Source organism: Rhinichthys klamathensis, unplaced genomic scaffold (assembly GCF_029890125.1).
Source record: "Rhinichthys klamathensis goyatoka isolate OS25496 unplaced genomic scaffold, OSU_Roscu_1.1 h1tg000099l_1, whole genome shotgun sequence".
Taxonomy (NCBI): Eukaryota; Metazoa; Chordata; class Actinopteri; order Cypriniformes; family Leuciscidae; genus Rhinichthys; species Rhinichthys klamathensis.
In genome coordinates, this window is record NW_026606638.1 from 393,295 (window position 1) to 417,703 (window position 24,409).

The 24,409-nt window shown below is 37.6% G+C and overlaps 3 protein-coding genes across 4 annotated transcripts in view; 1 reads left to right on the plus strand and 2 right to left on the minus strand.

The window, feature by feature from the left end:
* Positions 1–2,136, minus strand: part of rabep1 (rabaptin, RAB GTPase binding effector protein 1) — a 31,653-nt gene extending 29,517 nt beyond the window's left edge. For both annotated transcript variants that reach the window (XM_056252891.1, XM_056252892.1), the window contains exons 1-2: positions 1,984–2,136; positions 493–612 (exon numbers count right to left, since the gene is read on the minus strand). In XM_056252891.1, coding sequence (XP_056108866.1) covers positions 493–612; positions 1,984–2,029 — 166 coding nt within the window. In that variant the 5' untranslated portion in view covers positions 2,030–2,136. The remainder of the gene's footprint in view (positions 1–492; positions 613–1,983) is intronic.
* A 12,874-nt stretch (positions 2,137–15,010) lies between these two features.
* On the minus strand, positions 15,011–20,471 carry derl2 (derlin 2). Its single transcript, XM_056252893.1, has 7 exons — positions 20,316–20,471; positions 19,841–19,906; positions 18,695–18,768; positions 18,496–18,589; positions 16,876–17,071; positions 16,620–16,710; positions 15,011–15,475 (listed from the first exon to the last, which is right to left on the minus strand). Exons 1-7 carry the CDS (start codon positions 20,406–20,408, stop codon positions 15,370–15,372), a joined length of 720 nt encoding a protein of 239 aa, XP_056108868.1. The 5' UTR covers positions 20,409–20,471; the 3' UTR covers positions 15,011–15,369.
* A 1,229-nt stretch (positions 20,472–21,700) lies between these two features.
* On the plus strand, positions 21,701–24,045 carry mis12 (MIS12 kinetochore complex component). The gene is made up of 2 exons (XM_056252864.1): positions 21,701–21,754; positions 23,009–24,045. The coding sequence occupies exons 1-2, from the start codon at positions 21,739–21,741 to the stop codon at positions 23,638–23,640; spliced, it is 648 nt and encodes a 215-aa protein (XP_056108839.1). The 5' UTR covers positions 21,701–21,738; the 3' UTR covers positions 23,641–24,045.
* The last annotated feature ends 364 nt before the right edge of the window (positions 24,046–24,409 follow it).

A 24,409-nucleotide genomic window follows, 5' to 3' on the forward strand; every position in this document is an offset into this window, starting at 1 on the left:
AATTAGATAACTTTTCACAAAATTAAGTTAGGTTAGGTTTAATTGATTAAACAAGAGATACTTTTAGTATACAGATATACTACAAAATGAAGGGATAAAGTGAACACATTGGAGACCTTCAAATGTTAGTGGAACATGTTTATAGCTAATGTGATGAACTACACCTCTGGTTACTCTGCAAGGACACCTATGTAAACTTCATACAGCCAAAAACTACATTAAATAAACAAAACAAAAAAAGATAAATACTAAAAAATCAAACAAAAGTAAATAAGACAAAAATAAACAACCAAAACAATCAAAATAAATAAAACAATAAATGAATAACACAAATAAATAACAAATAAATAAATAAATAGTGAAGTTAGTTTTAAAAAAACTCTAGCGGCATTTATTTGAAGATGCAACTGATGTTAAGAAATTCAGACCCTTTCAGATTCAGTTTTCTGTCTCTTACTGGTTTATCAGCAGTTATTGTAAACAATATATTACCTTCTTTAGACAGATAAAGTTCCTTAAACTTGGCCCGCTTCTGGTTAAACTCCATCTCCAGCTGTTGTTTGAGCTTCAGGAAGTCGGTTCGATCCTGCTCTTGCTCTTGCTCCAGAACTCCTGCAAAAACAACACATCGTCCATCGGTGCCACACATTCACAAGCATCTACACCTCCAACCTCTGAATGGCACTTTGGCCAAGAGTAAAATATGAGTAAATATTGCATGATAATGGGACATTTTCAATGGCAAAAAGAGAGACTGAGACAACCATGCTTGCTTGGCTAGATATAATAGTGTAAGCAATAAAAGTATTAGCTCTCACTGAGATTAGGATAAAGCAAATCCATTTAAAGAACTGAAACCTACAACCAAAACCACTTTCTTTAGTGATGATGATCCTTAAATCATTGTAGACAAGCAGTGTATTATCCAAGTAAACAAGTACAGACTCTAGTGTCAAGTCCAAGCCAGTACAGCCACATACAGGTCAGTCAACCGCAAGTCTGTCCTGACAGGTCACACATCTCTCTATCATTGGGTTTTACTGTTATTAGGCCTAAATACAAGATTTTACAAAAACATATTTGCAGCAAAGTCTTTGGAACTGTAAAAGACGACTACACCCAAAGCAACCACAAGCCTTTAGGGATGACAGATGGTTGTTATCTGTATCTGAACTTAACCTACACCAAAAAAAAAAATGTCGCTCAACTGGATCAATGCACAAGTGCATGCATAGATTTGCATCAAAATAATTTGATGATAATCTCTCTTGAGATATACCTAATCACCATATTTTGAAAAAAGAAACTGCAGGTTATGGAGCACAAATAATGGTTATGTTTTCCCATAAGTCCATCTTATCACAAACTTATGTGTAATATTGTTGTTAAAGTGATAAAGTAGACTTATGCAACATATTCTACTTCATGAAGTATGCCCCAATAATGGCATGTTCTAAAAAACATTTTTTTTTTTGTCAGTGCAAGGTAATGCTTGTGGCATACACATCAATCCATGATTAAAATCAATATGTCAATCAAACCACTATATTAAAGTAAATGCACGCAAACAATGTCATCAACATTACAAACAAGAACCTGTAAACACGATATTAAATCACTTCAAATACATAAAAAACAAAAACCACATTCTGTCCTGATAAACACTGTCAGTCCAGCTGTCATCTGCTGATCACTGGATGCAACATCATCATGTTGACCATATAAACACTTTTCTGTGTAACTTACCGAAAGATCAGCATAGCAAGTGTTTTGTGCAAGAAGAGTTCTGTCAGAAGCATCGACACATATCAAGCATTAAAGCATAATTTGAGAACGTTTTAATAAATATGCAAATAGAGGTGTAGGCTATCTGTCAGCCGGTTGACTGTTGCTGGCTAATCCGTGGACGAACAGGCCGCAGGCCTACAACGAGCACAGCTAAATCAGCACAATAAACCTCTCTTTGTGGAGAAAGACGCTTACCGTCAGGTTGAGGCGGCCGGGTGGATCCCGAGGCCTGCTCGGCCATGGTTTCCCGGGGCTGAGTTTAGAAAAGCGGCTCTCTGAACGGAAAGTGAGAAGCGCCCAGCAGAACAGGCTAATAGAGACAGAGCAACGTCATTGTAGAAATAACACGCACTGCGCATGCGCACACCAAATGGGCGGAGCTGTCTTGACATTACATCTGCGTTATTTCCATTCATTTATTTTATAAATGCAATTTTATTTATACTATTTGTATTGTATATGTGTCTAATTTATCATTGATTACATATATTAGTAGCATTTGTAATAAATACATTACAGTTTTTCTCAGTCGCTTTGGTGCATTTCTCAAATCATCCTTACAAAAATATTTGAAAAGAAGTATGTGCATTCTCAAAACAATTCGTATAAACAGCACCACACATTGGATTACCTGCAAAAGCCTGTAACCTACTCAAAATCTTTAGTTCATCTCTCAAAAGTAAGTATTTATGTCAATGAACATATCAGTGCCATCAGAATGAAAAGTCCTTGTTTCATTGTTCACAAACAAGATAGTCAAAATGCTTAGTCATGTTGTCAATAAAACACTGCACTGCATGTAAACTATGGCAACAGTTTGGATGACAGTTACAGTATTGAAATGTACAAAGCTGCGCTTCTTCTGAATGCCATATTCATTTCAAACGTACAAATTTACACACTACTTTACATGAGTTATTGATTGAAAGAGACTGGATAGGATCCACAGTTACACTTTTTCTAGTGGTCTGACAAAAAAAAAAACACATTACAATATTATTGTGATATAGACAAGAAAAAGAAATAGGGGCACAAAGGCGAAAATACAAGGCAAACACAGGAAAGACCCCTTAGGCTGAACTTTGCTTTTGCATGCAGCACTGTATATGCTTGCCAATTGAAGATGCAACTTTGAGCTATTTCAGAGAACTGGTTTCTCATTGTTTGATCTACATTCATTCTACTCTTCATTAGTGAAAGTCAAGATTCACCTGCACAATTCATCAATTCATGGCACATTTACAAAAAGTCTAATAGAAATGTGTAGAAAATATGCTTGACAGTTTATGACAACTAGATCAACCATTTTGCATTCATACGATGAACTAATGACTAGATTTGTTGAGGGGTAAGACTATTGCACAGATAACTATTTAATACATTTTGAGCAACATGGCATTAGCAACTGATAATGTAGGGAAGCAGACAATTGTACATAATCAATTGCATGAATGTACCAAAGCGATCGCAACTTGTTCAAAAGAATGAGAAACTGCTTTTATGATGTGCACAAGTGACGATGTGGAGGTTGAACAAGTTTTGAGAATTTCATTTCTGATTTGAGAAATGCACCAAAGCGACTGAGAAAAACTAGAATAAATAGTTCATTGAATATTTAGATACAACACCCAATATAACACAAAAATGCACTTAAAAAAAATGTATTCATAAATAACAACTCACAAATCATCCAGGAAATTTTACACATGCAGCACAGCCCCAATAAAAACAACCAACCAACCAAACTGAAAAAATACTGAATGTACAGCATAAAATGCCACTATACCACGATAGATAGATAGATAGATAGATAGATAGATAGATAGATAGATAGATAGATAGATAGATAGATAGATAGATAAACAAATAAATATATAAATACATATATACATAAATAAATTCATAAACAAATCACTAAACCTTCTAGCTAAACCATTCTTCTGTAGCATATATATATAATTTTTAATAAATTATTTAATGAACTATTCACTGAATGCTCAAATGCAACACCACCAACAAGAATAAATTCACACAAAAAATAAATTCATAAATAAATAGCTCACAAATAATTCAGTACTGTCAGATCGATTAATCGTGATTGATCATGTCTAACATAAAAGTGTTTATATAATGTATGTGTGTGTGTACATATGTTTTTTTACTTTACTGAAGGAAAATGAAAATTGAGCGGAAGTACGTAGGAGGGCGGAGCCAGGCTAGCGTTCAATTGCATGGGTGATTGAACTTGAATGGGCCCGTTGTCTGCAATTGTGACATTTACTACAACAACCAGAACTGAAGAGGGTGTTGGGAGGAACACTCGAGACTTTTTGGAGGGTGGTCCAGCCGCAGCGTGAGTTACTCCTCCCCTCTTCCTGGCACTTAGGAGGGAAAAGTTTAGGCTGGTGAGGCCGCCGCGAGGGCACTGTCGATGCTCAGGCGCTAGCTGTGGCTGAGCCGTCACTGGCACTGGATTGGCTGGCTGCTGAGTCGGCATTGCTTTTTGGAGACTCGATGCTGCAGAGCTGGAGTGCTTGGGCAGGAAGTGGCGCATTGCCTGCGAAGACTTCTGTGTCGCCATGAAGTGCTCGGCGAAGCCATCAACACCGGTGGTGGAGACTGGTGAGTCGAGGAAGGCAATTCTGTCTGCGCCCTTGATCTCTGTCAGATTCAGCCACAAGTGGCTCTCCAGCAGGGCCAGGTCTGTAGCGCTGCGGAGGTCACAGAATGCGGCTGGGTCAGGTCCAGACTCATCCATAGACCGGAGGAGTTTGGCCTGAAACACCTGGAGGACTGCCATGGTGTGAACGGCGGAGCCCGCTTGGCCAGAGGACGCGTAGGCCCGGGCAGCGAGGGCTGAAGTGGTCCGGCAGGGTTTAGACGGATGAGCTACCTTGGATTTCCATCCAATAGCAGTGGGCGGACAGAGGTGCCCAGCCACGGGTTCCTCGAGAGGGGGCAGCTTCTCGTATCCTTTCTAAACGGCGCCGTTGATAGTGTTGAGTGAGGTAGATGTGGAAGTGCGTAGGCGGGCCGAGTAGCGCGCCACTACTTGGTGAGCTCGTCGTGAAATTCTGGGAAGAACGCCACTGCTCGCTGACAATGGGCCTTTTGCTGGTGCCCCTGCAGGAACCATTCGTCCAGACGGCTACATGTGGGCTTCTCTGGGGCAGACCACTCGAGTCCGAGGTCCTCGGCGGCTTTGGAAAGGACACGGAATAACTCGGGAGTCCAGTCCAGCTCTGTTGTCGCTCTGGTCTCTAGACGGTAAGGGGGGGTCATCCACTGAGCCCGACCAATCCTCCACGTCAGAAGCGGCCAATGACATCATGGTGTCATCATGAAGGTCCTCTTCAGAACCTCCAAACGATACAAGGCCGCTCGTATCACACGAGGGGCACTAGTCTGCGTGGGTGAAGAGCATGGGAGAAATCTTTGAGGAAAGAGTGAGGCACGCGGGAGTGAGCTCACTCATATCGTATCGCTCAGTCCTCTGGCCCTGCTGTTTCTTGCTCCCAGGTTCCTGGGAGGGGTGAAACGGGAGAGCTCGAGGGGCCACAATCACGGCATGGCATTTGTATCAATGTCAGAATTTTGCCGAAATTTGCTCTTTTAATTGTCGCGGGATGGCCGCAGGGGAACGTTGAATGAACTGCGAGCAGCGCCAAGTCAGCTTGCCCGTGAGTGCGCTGGAGTGTCAGGCTGGCTGTATTTGCTTGATTGCAGAGGAGAAGAATCACCTCGTTCCGGTTCCGCTGCTGGGCTGGTCAACTGCGAGAAGGCCTTCTTGCAGGACAGTAAAGGCGATGTGTGAAAATCATCGCTGAAGGAGAATAAATCTGAATCCCATGGTGAGATGGGGTGCTTATTTATATGCTCGGCTTGGCGGGAGGTGCCCCCATTGGTTCGCACAGATACGCCACATCGCCATAGGCTCATGCAGTTCCCACTGCTCAGCCAATAAATGCGCGCAGATCACTGCACTGTTATGGCTGTGCAGTAGCACTGCGTCTGCAAATCGTTTAGCAGACGCAATATGAGTAAACGTTTCGAAAGTGAACCTCTAGAGGTCTACCACAATAAATAAAAAATAAATAAAGCACTGGATACAGAGGCCACACCTACTACACCATATTCTAATCGACACCCATCTTTAAGATGGCAGCGAATTATATGCCTGGATTCAGTTCTCTAAAGAATAGCAGAAGTACTATTCCTGTTTTACACCATAGCTCAGTCTCTCTCTCGACTTCAACTCCCCTAACCATAGTCGATGTACAACTGACTAACACACTTCTGAGTCACACAGCAGACCTACAGCTTATGTGGAAGAAGGGTTGGTGGGTGGGGACTGGGCAGAGAAGAACTCTGAAGAACTTAATCTATTTTAAATTTACAGATGTCTGTGACACATCTGTAATCCCCACTTTACAGAATATGTGCAAGACTGATGTGATCTATACAACAGACAAAGGTAATTGTGTTCTATCTTATTATTTTGATTATCACAAAAATATGTGAATAGACATTATAGAATAGCTGTGCATGTAACACTTTATTTCGATAGTCTAATTTAGACATTCTACTAATTATAAGTAACTTATGTCAACTAGCAGTATTAGAGTGTTGACTGTTTAATGTCTGCTAATACTTTATTTTGATGGTCCACCAACAGACATTCTACTGACTAACTTTGCAACTATGTGAACTTATTCTACTAACCCGAACCCTAACGCCTAACCTAACAGTCTACTATTAATCTAATGAGAGTTAGTTATCATGTAGTTGCAAAGTTACTTATGGTTATAGAATGTCTAAAGTGGACCATCAAAATAAAGTGTAACCCGTGTACATTATTGCAGTTTTATTATGAAAACATAAATTCAAATAAAGTGTAAAATACAAGTTAATAGCATTATCAGTGTGATTTAGAATACATAAATATATTATGTCAATACTTCTTAAGTTTGTGTTTATCTTAATAGTTCATTAATATGGTTAAGACCATGAGTTCATTGTGAGATCTATTAAGTCAATATGTTTTGCATTCTATTTCCTCACCATATAATTATATTAGTTTGATTAGCTTAATCTTTAAACCTTAAAGATCCATTGTGTAAATCTGTACTTCACCAAATGAATATATTTAAATGTATAAATAACTGTATATCTGTTAGTTCTTGTTTGTGAAGAGACTATGCATAACTAAATTAATCTCTAAATTAAGAAGAGGTCAGTGAAGTGAAACTCACTAAGCCAGTGCTAAGAAAAGAATGATTCAGGAAGTCGGTTAATCATATGTAAAACTTGTGCCTTTGCAGGATGAGTGCTGTGAGCATGATAGAGCTAGAGGAGAATGTTGTTTTCATGTCATAGATCGAGATAAATCTGAAATATTACAAATGACAATACTGTATTCATTCCCACATTTGGATTAGTTTTCTGCCATAAAAAAAAAAAGATTGTAAAAGCAATTTGAAGCATATTAAAACTTGGTTAACACTCTACCAAACACAGCTGACTGGAAAACAAGAAACTTCAAGCATGTGCCTGAACACTGCTGAAAAGGAGAAGTAGCTGGAGTTTAAAGTATGTTATTCATTTTAATATGAAACTAAATGCCCTTTATAGTGATATCATTGAATCTGAACATTTTTCTTTGTTTCATTTCACAGATGGAGTTCTTACGTAAAAACTTCTTGACCGTATTACTGCTGGCCATCATTCTGGTGTCTTTGGTGATAGTAATAATTTTCATTTTCATCAATGATTGCATCAAAAAAAGAGGTAAATAACATCTGACAACTCTACAGAGGTTCTGTTCAGCCACACAACAATGCAAATATGTAGCATTTAATGAGAGTGGTTAGCCACAAATTTGTTGTGAGAACTGTGCTCTCAGAAAAAAAAGGTACAAAAGCTGTCACTGGAACGGTATACCCGTTAAAAAGTTTCTAATATGTAACATTTAGGTACTGATGCACATTTGGGACCAATACCTTTGAGGTACTAATATGCACTCTTTAGGTACAAAGGGTACCGCCCCAATGTACCTTTGTTTCTGAGAGTGAACGAAGAACTATAATGATAATATAAAACAGTAAAACCAAATTATTGTGAAATATTACAACAATTTAAAATAACTGTTTTCTTTTTTAATTCACTTTAAAATGTAAATTATTCATGTGATTGTAAAGCTGATTTTTAGCAGCAATTACTCTTGTCTTCAGTGTCACATGATCCTTCAGAAAAATATCCAATATGCTGATTTGGTGCTCAAGAAATATTTCTTATAATTATCAATGTAGAAAATAATTGTGCTGCTTAATATTTTGTGGAAATCATAATATATTAGGATTCATTGATGAATAGAATGTTTAAAAGAACAGGATTTATTTGAAATAGAAATATTTTGTAACATTATAAATGGCTTTACTGCACTGATAAAAATGATTCTGTGGTGAAATAAATACTACAGAAAAAAAAATCATTTCTACCTGAATAAGTTTGTTCAGGCAAGAATTAAAAAAACAAAGTAAATTCTATTTCAGTACTCAATTTAAGCTTGTAGAAATTAAAGCGTAAATATCAACTTTATAAAATTAAGTAAAACCTACTCAACTTTCTGATACTGGTGTTCCCATCATGCTCTGGGGCATGAATAATTAATAAAGTTGCATTTTTCTTTGTTGCTGTATTTACAATGTTTTATAATTGCTTTGTTGTTAGGTTTAGTAACTTGCTGTTCTGTGACATCTGGAGTTCATTTTCTACTCAAAAATGACACATTTATTCTCAAAAATGTTACCGGTATTGTGTATTGTGTAGGCCTACCAAGTATTGAGATCTCTGTGTTCTGTGCATGTTGTCTACACATTACCTAATGTATTATTTACTTAGATTTTCTAAGTAAAAATTTACCTTTAATAGCATGGCTTAATTCAGTGGTGTATTGTTTGAGTAAAATGTAGCAAATTTACTAAGCAAAGTAAAAATTACTCCGCAAACTTTAATTGGCCAAGTTAAAGTTACTTATATCATTTTACTTATTTCTATATGTGAAATTTTATCTGCGTGCAAAAACTTGCAAAACAAAAATTAAGTCAATTTTACGTATTGTTTTTTTTTCAGTCTGTCACTTTTTGTTCAGTAGAATGTATCCATGCTGAATAAAAACATTCATTTCCCCATCTCAACTGTAAAATCCAACAGTGATTCGAACTAAAACTTTTTAGTTAACTTTACTTAATGTCTTAACTTAATTGTAAAAATCTAGTAATCTGTACTATTCACATACTATACTTTGTTTACTCAGAAAACCCAAGTTAAGATTAATTGATTGGTTTGAGTGCAGTTTTTGAGGCGGGGGAATTCTTAATGGACTGTACACTCATGACTCATTTCCTCCACTTCTGCAGTTATTTTTCTCTGTTTGCATTCACTCATATCCCAAAGTCATCTTGAATGTTGAATTGTCAATACAACTGAAAAATTTGAGAGAACATCACATAAGTTTTCCTAAAATATTTGTAGTCACCATTTTGGCGATTAGTGATCCCCTTTGGTTGGGCACTTGGAATCGGTTTCCTCACTTTTTCTAAGTAAAGTCACTTTAATAAAACTTTAATACTCAAATAAACAAATACTAGCCCTACAAAACGAAAGTAAAAGACAGCAGCCCCTCACGGACAACTGCTGTCACATATAATAAAACAAACAAAAAACACAACATAAATCCAGGCCTGGCATCTCTCCATCTCCACTGTCCTCCCCCGGCCCTCGACCTCGTCCTGCTCGCCACAGTTAGTTAATATAATAATGTAGTTTTAAGGAACTCACAGAAATATAATTTAAAAAGGGGTTTTGAAATAGATGTTTGAAACCGACATACAGCTACAGGAAACAACCATTTCACACATAGACTTAACCTTACTGAAGTATAGGCTGTGCGACCACTTCCTTATTATAACAGTTTGACTGTTATGTACCACTGTTTGATTAATTTTATTTAAAATTTTCATGTCAATCCTTAAATTTTTTGTTTGCTCTTTTTCTAGCTAATTTGTACAGTATACAAGCAAAGCCAAATCATTACGATGGCACAAACTTGAAAAAACAGTAAGTCTGTCAAGGTCATTTAAGTCCAGATCTTTATTATACTCAAAAATGTGTTCACACTAAAATAAATTACTTTTTCCATTACAGGGACAACCAAGTTCATCACATAAACCTTGAGAATGAGAAACCACCCTTACCTCCCAGAGATCAGTTCATGTCCATGGAATCTGGTCAGTTTGTTTTTTTATAGATGCGTTAATTTACTTCATAGCCCTGCAATAACACACAGCTTTTGTAACATGTCTGAACTCAAGAGAATGAGAAGTCAGGGGCGGGTGAGATGACTTTCAAAAGCTTTATTTTAACTTTCAAAAAAAATTAAATAAACAGAAAAGGCAGCTTTTTGGTGTCACGATGGCTTTGGAACTGTTAAAGAATGCAACATACACATCTCCCAGAAATCCTGTAGAGTGCAATCAGTCGGATGATGACTTCACATTTTGTGTGCCTTAGGCATCAGATGTTCAGCCAATGGTCCATGGGCATGACGTTTGAAGCTTAGACTAGCGTCTTGGTATCTTTTATGCAATGGAGCCACTGCAGGGAGGCTTGGTTTGAACAGAGAGTGAAGGCTTGTCCCAGGAGGCAGTAACGGAGGCTGAGGACCACCTACTGCAGGGGTGTACAATCCTGCTCCTAGAGTTCCACTGCTCTGCAGAGTTTAGCTCCAACTCCAATTAAAACAGGCAAGTGTGTTGAGGCAAGTTGCAGGACAGTGGCCCTTCAGGAGCAGGTTTAGACACCCCTGACCTACCGGATCGCTAAGCATACTTTCTAGATGGAGCTCTATCTTGCTTCTCTCTTTGAGAGCTTACGGGTGAGGTACAGCACCAGGCGCTCCTCTCCCTCGACCACCTGCGAGAATATGGCTCCCAGTACCACGTCCAATGTGTCTGTCTGCAACACAAAAGGGAGATTAAAGTCAGGAGAGTGAAATAGCAGCCTGTCACACAGAGCAGCCTGGGTGAATGCCTGCTGGCATGGCTCCGTCCACTGTACCGGATCTGTGGCTCCTTTTTTAATGAGATCAGTCAGGTGATGTCTGAATAATTAAGCATAAACCTATAATAACCAGACAGCCTTAGGAACTGTCTATAAAAATGACACTGATGGAATCCTGTGATCCATACATAGCCCAAAGAGTTACTTCCCTCAAAACTGGGATGAAGTGGACTCCATCCACAGCTGTACAGCAGGCTAAGTCAGCCCTTAAGCACTGAGTCATCGTTGGCCATGTGCAGCAAGTGAGAGGAGGCCTCGGCCTTGGAGATAGTAGGCCATCCTGGCACAAGGCAACTCTTTATCAGCGTTGAAAACTTGTGGTTGAAGAGGTGTGTCAGCAAGAGCAAGCAACGAAATGTGAAAAGGCTTCTCCCAAGCAAAGCAAGAGCAGTGGGTGAGATGGTAGGGAGTAGAGTGGAAGTTCTCTTGGAAGGAGATGTGGGGCATGTAAGCATCTCAAAATAATTTCCTGTTACAAGCCACCAATAATTTCCTCCCATCTTCAGTGAATCTCAGAAAATGGTACAGAGAAAATCATATGTGCCCCCTCTGCTCATCTCCAGCGAACCTAAAGGACATCTTGGTTGGCTGCAAGGTAAGCATGACGCAAAGGCACTATACTGTACATGGAGGCACACCAGGTGCCGAAGTATCTTGCAGCGTCATTGGACTCCAGACAGACCTCCAACAATGCCTCACCTCTCACGTTATGATTTTGTGCTCCAGTAAAGGGGTTCGTGGGGGAAAGGGCAAGGGAGGTCAACGTGAAGACCCCAGATACTGACCAGTTGGGTGGAGCTTGGAAGCTTGGATTGGAAACTTTTAGTTGACCTGAATCAGAGGCTTTGTTTCCCACCCGAAGTTGTAGTTACCAATCTCAAACCAGACCTTGTGCTTTGGTTCTCCACACTTTGCCCTGTGTATATCATAGAGCTTACTATGCCCTGGGAGGATACTGTGGAGGAGGCCTACAAATGTAAGACCCTTAAGTATGTTGACATAGCAGTCAACGTTGAACAACGTGGCTAGAAAGCAAAGCTTTGCCCTGTCGTTGGTAGATCTGTCATCAAAATGTCATCTTAAGGACTTAGGAATCCTAGGCCAAGCACGTCAGCAAACTGTAAAGGCCCACTCCAGTGCCGCTGAACAAGCCAGTCGATGGCTCTGGATAAAGAGGAGGGACATCGGTTGGGCCCTGTGACAACAGAGGCACAGAGTGGGGTAAAAGCAGAGGGGGTCCCGCCTGGAATGCCAGATGTCGCTGATGAGCCCTCTGGAGGTGTCAGGGGAATTTATAATTGAAACACCAAGGAAAGAGGGTGCCCACCTGATGACCCCAATGAAGCCTTGTATTTCCCTCCCTCTATCCCTTTCACCTCCACATCTGTTCCCCACTCATCTCAGGAAGCTGCAATAAAAGCAAGGGATATTACCACCTAGTCCTAAAACGTAACTCAAATCCTTTTTTGTCCTGGGTCTCAGGTCGGCTGCAATCTCTGCTGTCTTATTATTTTGGGAAAGAATAATACGCAGCCACATGGTCCTCAGCCTGCGTCAGCAACATCAGGTGGTGGCACTGGACTCCTGGATATGAAGCCATATGGTCCTTAGCCTGCTTGATGGCCTGCATCAGCAATGTCGGGTGGTGGCACTGGACCCACTTGGTCGTTGTAACACAGTTTGTTGTTATGGGAAGAAGGAGGCGGGAACCGGCGAACATTCAAAAGATTTTAATAAACAAATAAAAAACAAAAGTAAAGGCAGAAGTCCCTGACGGACGACTGCTGCCACATATAATAAAAAAGAAACAAAACAAAAGTCCAGGCCTGTCCTCTCTCGTCCTTCACTGTCGTCGCTCCTCCTTTTATGCTTCCGCTCCTCCGTGAGAGATACGAGACCGGTGCGTCGTGCAGGTGTCGCTCATTATAAATCACGCCACCGGCCTCGCGCCGTTCTCTCACGGCCCCTGTTGGCCTGCTCGCCACATTCGTCCCTTTCAGAATCTTAGTGATGAACTGTTCCAAGACCAGCAGACGCTGTGGGGCTCTGCTTGTAACCACCGGTGGCAAGCGTTGTAGTGCTGCTGGGTTATAACGAATGGCCGGACTCTCTCCCGCCGCTCAACAGACTGAAAGCACTGAAGATGTTGCTCTGGGGTATGGCCAACTTTCTGTAAGATGGGCTACTTGAGGTCACCATTTACCAGGAAGTTCTGCATGGGAAGCTGTTGGGCGACAACCTGGGCTTCCCTGGACAACAACAGGATGATGCACACTGGTCATTGTGTGCGCAGCCACCCACATGCCACATGGGGAGCAATGGACACTGTGTCTGAAGCCCAGCCCTCCTGACTCATCAAGTTCCGCAACATCTGCAGACCCTCTTGCTCCTTTATCATGTCCAAGAGGGCCTAAGGAAGTTCTACTTCCAGGTTGTCAGCACCGACAAACGGCGACAAACGCAGACAACCACCAGATTACAGTATGTCACTTCTCAGACATTCTATGACCCGACAAGTGCCAATTCAGCATGTTCAATGGGCGAAAACAAGCTCCAACACACTGATCTGACAAAATCTGACAAAGTGTCTGTTGCCATCTGTCAGAGTGAATAGGCCCTAATATGTTTGAACTCAAGGGAAGGAGAAGTCAGTTTCGGCAAGAGGACTTTCTAAAGATTTATTTTAACTTATAAAAAAAACAATCTTCAGTAGGCTAAACAGGAAAGGCAGCTTTTCAGCTCCATGCAGGTGTCTAAGCTCTCTTCCCATCCCAGGAAATTAAAACTCCAGTTTTGTGGCTTTTAGTACACATGTATTACATGCTAGGTAGGGAAAAAAGATCTTTTAGCAGATTTACACATTTTAAATTGAGTTTTTCTTTTCCAGAAAAACTGATTAAAAAAAATGTTGATGACTTATATTTCACTTATGTATCCAATTGTTTTTCCAATCAAATGCTTTCTAAAATGAGAACAGCCTTCCTTCAATACCACCCGCCTCTGACTAACAATTGTTTATTGTGGCCAGTTCATGGCCATGACAAAAAGAATCAACACACTCACCACGCTCTCCCAGCTAATTAGGTGCTGAGACCAATATATCAATCCAAAAATGCAAAAAAGGTCTGCACTCTGAAAATATTTGATTGTAAACGGGAGATAAAGTCAACAAACTTTTCGGCTGATGACGGCAAAGAGCCGAAATGTTTGTTAACTTGACCTCCTGTTTACAATAAAATATTTTAGAGTGCAGACCTTTTTTGCATTTTTGGATTGATTTATAGGTCTTTATATATCAATATATTAGATGTGTATTTTCTTTTCATGACAAAATTTTTTTTAAATTACAAACTCTTCAATACGTCATATTTTTTCCTACTTTAACAGGGGAAAAAAAACGTTTTGCTCTTCATACTTCTTTCTCTCAGCATATTAAAGTAAGCAAAAACCCTCTGCAAAAGAAATGTAACCAGTTTCATATCATGTTCAAATTTCCAGTGAATAGTTATGAGGATGTGGTGCCCGTGCCGGACTATATTGTGGTTGAGGAGTCAACAACTTCTGCACCCCAACAATCCATCTTCACGCCAGACTACACCACAGACGAGAAAAATAGCCAAGACCAAGACAGCGAGGATTATGATGACGTTGAAAGCCTTGCTAACTGCGACGATTATGATGACGTAGAGTAAAAGACGCAAATCAACAGTGGCTCTACCTACAGCTGAGACACATGAGAAGGCCTAGAAACATATTTCCTACAAAGTACTATTCTACAATATTTAAACAGAAGCAAGTACTAATAGCATGTAACCTGCGTTTACTTTCATTTATGTAAAGCGATCCTTCACTTCCCATTAGAAATGCAATGTCTTCAAAAAACATCATTTTCTGTTGAAGTACAATATTGCTTGGAAGTGGCTGTGCAAAGAGGTTGATGAAACTTCTTAAAATAATGAGGACTATCTTAATGCCTATAAATTATATTTGCACTGACAAGTTTCATGTCTGATCCTACAGTAAGCATTTTTCTTTTATCCCTGTAAATCTGTGAACTTGAACTAAATGCTTTTTGTAAAACAACAACAACACAAGCAGTACCCAAACTTTTTACATACATTTATTCTTAAAAAAAAGAAAAGAAAACAAGTAAAATGGTGACGATCAATAGATATTTCTCTTTCCCAGCTGCTCGATTTGTGATCGCTGTTGTGCAGGGCAGCAACATAGCAAAAGTCAGTTCTTTTTTTTTTAAACCCATGCCCACAGTCAGAGGAGCATTATGGGCCTTGCAGACATTTCGAGGCAGATGATTTCTGTGCACACAAACTGCAAGTGTCCCTTTTGCTCGATGAGTAGAGCTCATGTTCTTTTGTACACAAGAGAAACAAGTAGAAAATATATTTTCTTTCTCTTGCTCTCAGAGATGTCCATTAATCGGCAGGCACACGAATGCTGAGACTAGCCTCCTAGTCGCTGACCCTCACCCCAGGCAAAGCCTCCTGGACGCTCCTCAGGGAGAGGGTTGTAGTTGGCATCCTCCTCTGGTGTATCAAAGAGCATCTTACTGGAAAGGTTAAAAAAAAAAAGAAGGGGGTTTTACTTCAAAGCAAAGAGTAAAATATTAACTAGAGGATTTTATTGTTTTGGGGATTGAAAGGATAAAAATGGCACATTGATGGCACACCAATCAACAGTTTGAGATCAGCACAATATTATGTGTTTGAAAAGAGTCTCTTATGCTCACCACAGCAGCATTTGTTAAAAAAAACAACAATAAAAACTAATATTTTGAAATTAAACTTTAAAATAACGGTTTTCTATTTTGATACATTTTAAAATTTAATTTATTGCTGTGATGCCAAAGCTGAAATTTCAGCATCATTACTTCAGTCTTCAGTGTCACATGATCCTTCAGAAATCATTCCAAAATGATGATTTTCTGCTCAGGAAACATTTCTTATTATTATTATCAATGATATTATCAAAAAATTTTGTGGGAACAATGATACCATTCAAACATTTAAGGTAAGATTAAAAAGAGAGAGAGATATTAATACATTTATTCATCAAGGGTGCATTCAATTTATCAAAAGTCACAGTGAAGACATTTTATAATGTTACAAAAGATTTCTATTTAATAAATGCATAAATAAATTTAATAAATGCAAAATGCAAATAAGTGCTGTTCATTGAACTGTCAATTCATCAAAGAATCCTGAAAAAAAGCATCACCATTTCCACAATAATGTTAAGCCGCAAAACTGTTCTCAACATTGATAACAATAATAAGAAGAAGAACTCGAGTACCAAAACAGCATATTTAGAATGATTTCTAAAGAATCATGTGACACTGAAGACTGGAGTAATGATGCTGAAAATTCAGCTTTGCCATCACAGGATTAAAATTACATTTTAAAATATATTCAAATAGAAAACAGTTCTTTTAATTGGTAATAAAAATACTGTAAAAACAGCAATATAGTGAAATACTGATTAAATAAATGCATCCTTGGTGAGTATAAGAGACTTCTTTCAAAAACATTTAAAAAATGTTAATGTTTCAAAACTTTTGACAGGATATATCATCATCTTTATTTATTTGAGCATTTGGGTTCCACAAAGTTCTATATAGTAACTTAGTGACACCTCTCTAGGTTCTTAGTTATATATCGAAAGCCCCTTGACATTGTGAATACATTATTACTCACAGGATAGAGGGAGTCCTCAGCCATCTGCCGCCACCTGGTTGGTTGGGAAACACATCCTCTAGAAAGTAGTACACGTGTCCCACTGCAATGCCTTATATTAAAATGACAGAACATATAAACTTACAGTGACGTATACAAAAAAACATTTTGTCATATTAAAATCTGAATTGATAATGAATAAAATTTGACCTCTTTGTTGTCAAAGCATGTCAGCACAAGAAAAGTGAATAAATCTAACAAATCAATAAGTTTCTACCTAAAAGGTCCACAATGATGGAGTTTCCTAGCAGCAGAGAGAATCCCATGAGCACCCATGGGAGGAAGGGCGCCTGGAAGTTCAAAAGGCCAAAGAAATTCATGCGCACGTTTGGGTTCCTCCTGCTCCAGATATACACCAACATGATGGTAAAAGCCTGACCTAAGAACACAAGATTCACAAACGTGCCAAATATCTGCACAACTATTAAGAAAATCACTATGCATTTGAGCAAAATGTAACACAAAGGCAATGTTTATGTTTAGAAGTCTTGAAATAAGGGAATATTGTATGTATATTTAACAAGTTTTAGCTGATGTTTCTTCACGTGATTTTATTAAACGCAAAATGAGGCCAAACAGATCATCTTTCATGGTTGTTTCTATATTTGTTTTGTTTACGTGTCAAGGTTAGAGTAAGAGAAAACTCATTTTGCATTCAGCAGACTTGCAAGCTTTTTACATATAATCAAAGCATATTAAGATATTATATGTTAATAAAAAATGCCTAGATTGGAACATTGCCTTCAATGCAATATGTATGCTCAACTATTACCATTTTTTTTACACTTATTTTATTCAATTCATGTCCTTTTATTTACACTTTCTCCTTTTTATTGTAATCCAATCTGTTTCAGATCTTAAATGATTTTAAACTTTTCTGTTTACATTTTTTTTAATTATGCCTATGTACACTTTAAGGATTTGGTATAGAAACAATATTCATGCTAGTAAATTTTACAATTTATTAGAAAGAAATGCCAAGTAACACATTGACGTTTTTTTTTATTAAAGTAAAAAGACCGAACTTAAGTTGGACTGTGACACTTTTTTCTTCTGGAAACAAACTTGGTTGCATTATTTATCTCTGTAAAGCTGCTTTGAAACAAACTGTATTGTAAAATACAATATAAATAAAGGCGACTTGACTTGAAATAGTATTTTCTTGTAAAATGCGCTCCAAAAATCTTCAAAATAGTCTTCGATTTGAATGGCATGGCAGCAGCTAAGGCTATTCTTAAGGCCTGTTCACACCAAGACCGGTAACTATAAAGCTAAATGATAACTATAATAGCGTATAAGTATAATAGTATAAGTGCACGCAGTAGTTTTTAAAGCAAGCTGTTTAAAGCAGGACGTATTCTAATCGGCTGTCAATGTTTTTATCGTTCATCAGCTGAAAAAAATTGTTCTGCAAGTGATTCCAACAATATCATTCCTCTGAGACATTACTTTTTTAGTTGTGGTTTTGGACTCTGCTATTCTTTATATTTATATTTGTCCTTAGTGTGAACAGGCCTTGATGGCGATGGTGAGTTACTTTACCACAAATTACATTTTTTACAAATTGTATAAATAAAATTATTCAAAATATTTTAAAATGCATGTACAATAAAAATTCTTAAGCTTTTTCTGGTAAGTTCTTATCAAACGAGAGCTTACCACGTAAAATCATGTATCCCTGGCCTGTGTAGAGCATTTCGAATGATCATTGTGAATAAAATGTGCTAATTAAATACATAAACTTGCCTACATCTACATTTTAGTCTGCCATTTTCGACATCAATTGCTGTTCAATACAGATAAATGTGTTTCTCTTTTGAGAAAACGTGAAGGATACAGTCATGAGAAGGCCACCGAAGAGGAACATAAAGACGAAGTCAGCGGTTCTCCCTCTGAAGGATCCCTCCTCCAGCATCCGACAGTACCGGTACCTGTGAGACTCCGGTTAAGGAAAATCAGACTCTATCCCTTACACACACTGCCACCTTCACAATCTACTGATTTACTATCAATATATTATGTTTTAATAAGGATACAAAAATATCATGTTGAATAAGAAGTTGAACCCAACCGGACCAAAAAACAAAAAGTTGGTTATTATCCGCCATACCTATGGACACACACACACAAAAATAAATAAAAATCACATGCTGCAATATTAACCCTATAATTATTAACCCAACTGTATCATATCTGATACATGAATTTCCAAGGCCTCTAAATTATCAACATAAGTTGATAATTATCAACGAAAGTATCAGCATTTCCACCAAAATGTAAAGCAGCACAACTGTTCTCAGCCATGGTAATAATAATAATAAAAAGAAGAAATGTCATCACATGCTGCAATATTAACCCTATAAATACGAACCCATACTAGATCATATTTGAAACATGAATTTCCAAGGCCTCTAAATTATCCATATGATCAAAACTCACAAACAACTAGGCCTACATGCCTTGTCATCTGATTGATAGTTTATACTTTTTCAGTAAGTAAAAGGCCTTTTAGTATAATTCTAAAAACACCCCTTCGGGTCGTGATGTATGTGTTGTTGTGAAATCTTTGATGATTTTTATAAGAATAACTATCAAGATGAACTTTTACTGGACTGTTTAGGCTCATTTTTAGAAAAATCACATGTTAAAAATATGAGTATCAAATTTGATGCAACAGGCTTTTTGTGGAATTTGTAATTATCCATCTCTTAATCATCATTGTATTGCATTATGTTTTGCCATCCTCATATCCAGAGCTTTGATCATAAATCTAAGCATTTAAATATCATCCAACTAAGACAGAGAGATATACCGGTAGAGTGAAAATGTATCATATTTATATGCAGTTTATATAAGGAGTCTGTTAAAAAGATCTCACTGATTTATTTACATTACAACTAGAGAAATTGCATATTTTTGTTCAGTGTGGGCCTCTGAATAAAAGTATGATATTCTCAGTATATCATACTATATGGGCCATAAAAGCCTGATGTATCAAAGAGTACACAAACCATAAGACAGACATGGAAACTTTTTTTTTTTAATTCTGAAGGTTCAATAAACTGTTCCATTTTTTCTGACTATGATTGTATATGTGATTGTACATGATTGTATAATGAATACAAATTTAAAAACCGAGGCACAAAACTCTTCAAAGAAACACAGATGATGATGACACTTGCCTGATAATTCCTCAATATTAAATCTGGGTTGAAGTAAAGCTGGAAAGGTGTGATGAGTTCTAATTGCTGTGAACACAAAGTAAACATCACAGTCAGATACGAATGACATGTTGTAGGTAAATGTTACATTAATACTACACTCAAATAATAACTGAAATCAAAAGTAAAGTTACTTTTAGCAGCTCGTGTGAGGTAACTTAAGTCAGCTAAATGAATGTAAACACAGGAATTAAGATATGAAAATGCAGAAAGCGCAACTGGAAACCAAACTAAGTGATATATAAACCTAGACCCATTACAATTAACAGGACTTAACATAAATACACATTTTACAGGCGGGTTTTACGTAAACGTGTCCTAATAACACCACAGCCAGTCTGCCACAGGAGGATACCAGCTGTGTTTCAACTGCATAGGGACGAGGCCACGGATGACAATAGCGCTCAAGACCCTAATATTCGTCCAATTTACTTACCACGGCTGCTGTAGTGAGTACGCAGGCGGTGGTATAAGCTCTAGTAACCACAGGAATCTGTAAATATTCCTGTCGGATTGTCTGGTATGCCATTTTTTGGAGGGACAACGCGGCTTCCGGCACCTTCTTGACACGTCATCACCTGGGTAAGCAAATGAAGGAGGCGGTTTTAGTTTGTGATGTTTCCAATTGGTCAGCACATTGTGAATTCACTGCTCGGATTGGTCGTCTAAAGTGTCGATCATTGTGTTATCCCGGTCATTTGAAGAATGGCATTTTTTGATTTGTTGGTGAAGATTGTCAATAAACGTATGCAAATATTGTAGTGTATGTTGACAGTGTCACCTTTGGACTCCCTATTCATGACATGCTATTCATTTATATGCTCCCTATTCATTTATATGCATAGGTTATATGGAAACTAAACAAATATTATTCATAAACAAGACTTTAGGATATATTTTTAGACTGGTTTAACAAAGGTTTAAAGTTTGTTACAGACATTAAAACAACCAGGTGATATATAACTACTACAGTGAATTTGATGAAATTCTTGGGATAAATGTAACTTTTATTATTAATATTTTTGGCATGATTAATACTGTTCCTGATATGATATATAAATATTGGCAAAGGCAAAGCTCATTTATTGCTCTACTCTCTTGGAGCATCTAGCTCATTTCTGTCTTCCTTTATTCTCCTGGCAACATTATTTTAGATATTTAGTTAAAGACTTTCTTATTGTTACTTCGTTATACTAAAAGCAGATTATTATTAGGCAACAAAAAAACTGTATCTAAATATTCATTGTTTTTATTATTCTTTATTATGTTTATTCGTATTCTTCTTCGTCTGACTCATAGGGTCTGACTGGATCTCACTGCATCAATTTGTATATGCATATTTTGCAGTAAACCTAAAATATAGCCTATACTGTTTCTACAATAAATATCTTTAAATCAATAGGTGTTTATTTATCCATCGTTTTTAATTCATTACATCATTCACAATGATTGATGGGATTGCGGTTGTTTCCCTCATTAAAGCCATTAACTACACATTTTTTGACCGGGATTGCGGTCTTGTATATTTGTATTTTTGTCCGATTTTCAAATACTTTTTGCTTCAAATCAAAGTTTGTAATGTTAATTATGATTCAGGTTTGTTATCGAGGACCTTTTTTAAATCCATATGAGAAAAATGCGTCACGAACCAATGGCTCATGGGTTTGTTTCGTAAAAAGGTCAAGTCGATTAACTATGCATTTATTATGTAATCACATTTTGGAAATATATTAATTCCGCCGTTTACGTGTCTCTGTTCACACAACTGTGCTCCCAATCAGCAGGGGGCGATACTGCAACTGCAGTTTCCAACGCAATTTCACGCATGAAGAAGGTTGAACTGAGCGCGGGCTGTAGAGATGGCAGAGAGCGGAGGTAACACGGAAAAGCTTATTTATGTTATTTTTATCTGTAACTCTAGGATGTTAGAAAGTATTTAGTAAATTTTACATGTAGATACATGCTATTGTCATGGTTTCATACGGCTAGTTCTTTAATATTTTGAGAAATAGCAGTAATTTAGCCCTTTGAAACTACGACAATGCTAACAAGCAATCTTTCATATATATATATATATATATATATGTATATATATATATATATATATATATATATATATATATATATATATATATATATATATATATATATTACGTTATATATATATATATATATATATTACGTTATTATATATATATATATGCGCGTGTGTGTGTGTTTATATATGTATGTGTTTATATATGTATTTGTATGTATGTGTGTGTGTGTGTGTGTGTGTGTGTGTGTGTGTGTGTGTGTGTGTGTGTGTGTGTGTGTGTGTTTATATATGTATTTGTATGTGTGTGTGTGTTTATATATGTATTTGTATGTGTGTGTGTGTTTATATATGTATTTCTATGTATGTATATATATATATATATATATATATATTTATTTGTATATGTGTATGTATATATGTGTGTGTGTACCGGTCAAAAGTTTGGAATCATTACTGTTTTTGAAAGAAGTATCTTATGTTTACCAAGGCTGCTTTTATTGAATCAAAAATACAGGAAAAAACAGTAATATTGTGAAATTTTATTACAATTTAAAATAATGGTTTTCATTTTAATATACTTTAAACATCATTGATTTATTTGATGCAAAGATAATAAAAGTATTAATTTCTTAAAAAAATAAATAAAATAAAATATATACCCCAAACTTTTGAACGGTAGTGTATATTGTTACAAAAGGTTCCTATTTTAAATAAATGCTGTTCTTTTTTTTAATGTATTAATCATCAAAGAATCCTGAAAATAAGTATCATAGGTTATTAAAAATATTAAGCAACACGACTGTTTCCAACATTGATAACAACTGAGTATTGAATCAGCATATTAGACTGATTTCTGAAGGATCATGTGACACTAAGACTGGAGTAATGATGCTGACTAAAATTCAGCTTTGCATCACAGAAATAAATGATAAAGTATTTTAAATTGTAATAATATTTCACAATATTACTCGTTTTTCCTGTTTAATCAAATAAATGGAGGCTTGACCGGCACTGTGTATATATATATACATATATATATATATATGTATATATTTGTGGGCTTCAGTAACTTGTCTTTCTTATCACTGTAGTTTCAGTGGGATCGGAATCCCTCCAGCTGTATGAAGCACAGTTCTTCGGCTTCACCCCGGAGACCTGCATGCTACGAGTTCGTGATGCCTTCCGAGACTCTCTCAATCACATATTGGTCGCAGTTGAGTCTGTGTTTGTGAAAAGATTGTGTCCGGGCCATGACCCGCCAGCAGAGCTCCGACTGACAGCTCGAGAGAGCACCCAAAAACTGCGACAGTTTTTACAGGAGCGCTTCGAAGTCATGTTTCAGCGCATGAAGGGGATGCTGGTGGACCGCGTCCTCTCCGTTCCTCAAAACCTCCTTTTGCCCGATGACCAGCTGCACCAGAAGCACCCAGAAGGCAAAGAAGAGCTTGCTAAGCTGCAGGACTCCGTCGCGAAACTGCTACAGGCTTATGAAGCCGAGGTGTGCGCCAAGCAAGCGCTTCTCGCTGAGCTTGAGGAGCAGAAGGAAACGCAGAAACAGATCGATGAAGTGCTGAGATGGATCGAGGAACTGCGTCTTTCGTGGAGGCGAGAGGGAATGGGAAGTGTCCAAGACAGCGTCCGACACATGATGGAGGCTGTGGGCCAACTGCAGGACGTAGTAGGAAAGATTAGAAAGCAAAATAAAGGACTGGATGAGGTTTGATGCTTTATGTGTAACATTTGAACAAGAGCTGTGGTGTAATGGCATGATCCATCCACCAGGGGGAGGCGGCGCACAATCTATTCGGGGCAATAACATTAACATACATGTGCCACGATCAGTCCAGCTTCAAAGCAATGCATTTGTAATCAGGCGATTTTCCTCAGATTTTCCTCAGACATTTGAAATGCAGTCCATCTCTTCTTCCTCAAAGTCGCTGGGTTTTCTCATTTACGATTCAGTGCCTTTGATGTTCAGTACAGTTAGATCTGCGTTAGATTAACCCAAATGTCCCACAGGCCCAAACTGATGTGTCCAACGGCCTGACTGGCTTTACACTTTACAGCAAGTTTTATGTTCTTTGAGGATATATTTTAAGGTATTTTCCTTGATGTTCAGAGGAGAATTGGCTTGCACCTCATCGCCTCATCACCTCATCGCCGCCACAGGAAGACCTAAAGTTTGTTCACCGTCTCAATCTTACAGTACTTGGATTGAGATGCAAGTGTAAATTTGGGCAGCAAACATTAGAAATAAATGTAATAGACTAATATACTTGTTTTGGCCATGACTGTAAATAACAACAAAAAGATTTTTGTGTTTGTATTGTGATGCATTTTTTACACAAATAAAACCAGTATACTGAAACCATTTATTTATTTTTATTATAATGGAATGTATACAGTGTATATATATATATGAAAATATATAAACATCCTTAAAGCAAGATAACTTTTAAATATATTCTCTCAGAAATAGTTATCTCAAATTA